Source organism: Wasmannia auropunctata, unplaced genomic scaffold, assembly GCF_000956235.1.
Source record: "Wasmannia auropunctata unplaced genomic scaffold, wasmannia.A_1.0 LD272566.1, whole genome shotgun sequence".
In the NCBI taxonomy this organism is placed as follows: Eukaryota; Metazoa; Arthropoda; class Insecta; order Hymenoptera; family Formicidae; genus Wasmannia; species Wasmannia auropunctata.
Genome location: NW_012090324.1, coordinates 12,286 through 15,312, shown reverse-complemented (window position 1 = coordinate 15,312; position 3,027 = coordinate 12,286). Strand labels below are relative to the sequence as shown.

The following is a 3,027-nucleotide window of genomic DNA, read 5'->3' as shown; positions in this document are numbered from 1 at the left end:
AGCAACACCAGATGTCGGCCAGGGCGCACGACGCGAGAAGGTTTTTTAGCGATCAGCAGATTATTGTAAGCAGCCGCGCAAGCGAGTCATGTGCTTGACTATAATTCGAAATACATATATCCCGATAATTGCCTATACCTGTCTTACGTTCTTTCTCGCGATACCTAACCGCAAGAAATCTTACAGGAAAAAATGTAAAAAAAAAAAATAACGTACCTACTTATTTTATTCAACAAATTTTCAAAGTAAAATTAGTATAAATCCCACAGCGTACCAGAATGTTGTGAAGACAGATGCATCTTTTTACAGCATATCGCAGTACGACTATCAAACCGTCATAGAAAAATAAAGCTGTGCTTATATTATTTACAGTACTCATAATATCCAATTTTATAGTGTACATATGTATATTCATATACATATAAAATATGTATGTTACATAAAAACTGCAGAATTTTAATTAAAACTAATGTGTGGACTGATTAAAACTAATGTAAATTTCCAAGTGTTTTTATTTTATTGTTTATACTTTTATCTAGAATGCATAAGAAATTTTCTCGGATTAGATTCCACATTAAATTTAATTAAAAAATATAGGAAATCCAAATTAAATTTCTATTTCTTTCTTATATAAAATAATAATTACGGAACAATTTGTTAAACTTTCTAAATTAAACAATTTAGAAGAATAGTATTTTTTTTTTCGTTATAGATTAGGAGCATTATTAGACGAACATATCGCAGGCAAAGATGTTCCTGGTAGAATTAATATGGACAAAAATACTGCTGAATTCGTGCAAAATCAGCCTTTACCGCGTTTCATTAAGAGCCACATGCCTTTCGAACTATTGCCGACTGTCGTAAATAGCACTTGCAAGGTACGTTATAATATTTCTAAGTTAGTCGTACATTTATATAGACCTAACGTATTCATAAAAACATAAAAGATCTATATAAACGTTGACAAGAAAATGAAAGAAAAGAATTAAAAATAGTTCTTTTGAAATTATTTTGAACTTGTCAAAGGATTTGTCATTCATGTATATTATTAAAATTGTTGCATTTAAATGGTATTTAAAAACAAATTGTTCTCCATATCAATTCATGCATTACGAAAGAATACATTGCAAAACTTACATGAATTTTGACGAAACGTATCGAAAATATTTAGTAAAGAGATTTCTCTTTTCAGATAATATAAATTGTACAGGATGGATACGAAGTAATGTAAAAGACTTTAAGGTGTGTGTTCCACAAATTCAAAACAAAAATTTTATATAATTATATGTCTGAACGGCTTAGTTTTAAAGATAAGTGTCAAAGTGGAAGAAAAAATTTTACTTTTTTCCAAGACCTTTTTTTCCATTTCGAAAACATTTAGATTATTTTAATGAAGCTTAATTTATCTATATTTCAAGTTTTATTCAAATAATCTAAGTGATTTTCAAAATTTTTGGAAAAAATCTAAATTTTTCCTTCAACTTTGACACCCTGTATTTTTGAAACTAAGCTGTTTCGGACATGTAGTCATATAAAGTTTTTGTCTTAAATTTGTGTGAATCATCTGAAAAATTTTTTACATATAAGTATCTACCCTGTATGTACACGCGCGCGCGTGTGTGATATTACAAAAAAAAACTTCTTGTGTTAAAATTTAATTAAAAATAAATTTTAATTTTTTTTAAAACGTGTTTTTATTTTACGGGCAACTCCTTTCATAGACATTATTTTTATTCTCAGATTATTTATGTTGCAAGAAATCCAAGAGACGTGGTGGTCTCATGGTATCATTTCCAAAAAACCAATACACATCTCGGTTTTCAGGGAACTTTCGAACAGTTCTGTAATAATTTTATGAGTAATCACAGTAAGTTTTGCGAAATGTCGATTGATTTTTATTACATTCATTTTTTCTTTGTTAACGTTTCAAGAGTCTAATTTTCCGCAATTTTAGCGATGTATAGTCCATATTGGGAACATGTCAAGGAAGCTTGGGCGATGAAACACAGAGAAAACATGATGTTTCTCTTTTACGAAGATCTAATAAAGGTGAAAGAAAAAAATGTTACTTTATTCAATTACACAGTTTTGTTTAAAATATGTAAAAAGTTTCTTTTTAAATTATGTCAATTTGTCTTTCGTAAGTAATAAAAAGAGATTAATATATACTTCCATTTTCAATAATTTTTTAAGTTTTGAATTTTATTAGTATGAATACGGTTTATTTCATTTCTTAAATAAATAGATTATCTTAAAATAAATATGTTTTAATTATATTATTTCTTTGAAGAAAATATTTTTTCAACAAAATTATTAGTATACTGCACACATGCAAACATATCGCTTATTTACATCACTTTCTGATATTATTTAACAAAAAAAAATTAATATACATCCAATAATAAAAATATAGAATGTTAACGATATTAAAGATATATATGTTTCATAGTTAACGTTTCCATTTATTTTTTATAGGATTTACCTGGTAATATAAGAAAAATTACTGCATTCTTCGATAAATCTTACAGCGACGAACAGATCGCAAAGTTAGTGGAGCATTTAAAAATAGAAAATTTTCGCAAAAATCCTATGGTAAATCAGCTGTCTTCCCCCAATGTGATAAAACCGGAAATGTTTATACGTCAAGGAATGACGGGTAGTTGGAAAGAAATGTTCACGCCAGAGATTGAAGAGAAATTTAACAAATGGATCACTGACAATTTAAAGGATACGGATTTAATATTTCCAAGTTAAATTTGTTATACGATATAAACAATTGCAATTTAAGTATTATAATTGAAGTATTATATAAAATTGACATTTTCCAATTAAATTTGTTAAACGATATAAGTAATTACAATTTATACATATAGATCTGGATTTCTTAAATTGGATTTATTACACGATACAAGCAATTGTAATTTATAAAGGATACAGATTTTCCATTCCCAGATTAAATTTGTTACACGATATAAGCAATTTATAAAGGATAAGAATTTAAATTTTTAAGTGAGATTTATTACATAA

General features: G+C 27.1%; 1 protein-coding gene across 1 annotated transcript in view; it reads left to right on the top strand.

The window, feature by feature from the left end:
• The window catches only part of LOC105462035 (sulfotransferase family cytosolic 1B member 1-like), a 7,249-nt gene extending 4,228 nt beyond the window's left edge, over positions 1–3,021 (top strand). The window contains exons 3-6 of the mRNA XM_011708559.1: positions 713–878; positions 1,741–1,867; positions 1,955–2,049; positions 2,476–3,021. Coding sequence (XP_011706861.1) covers positions 713–878; positions 1,741–1,867; positions 1,955–2,049; positions 2,476–2,754 — 667 coding nt within the window. The 3' untranslated portion in view covers positions 2,755–3,021. The remainder of the gene's footprint in view (positions 1–712; positions 879–1,740; positions 1,868–1,954; positions 2,050–2,475) is intronic.
• Positions 3,022–3,027: the final 6 nt, after the last annotated feature.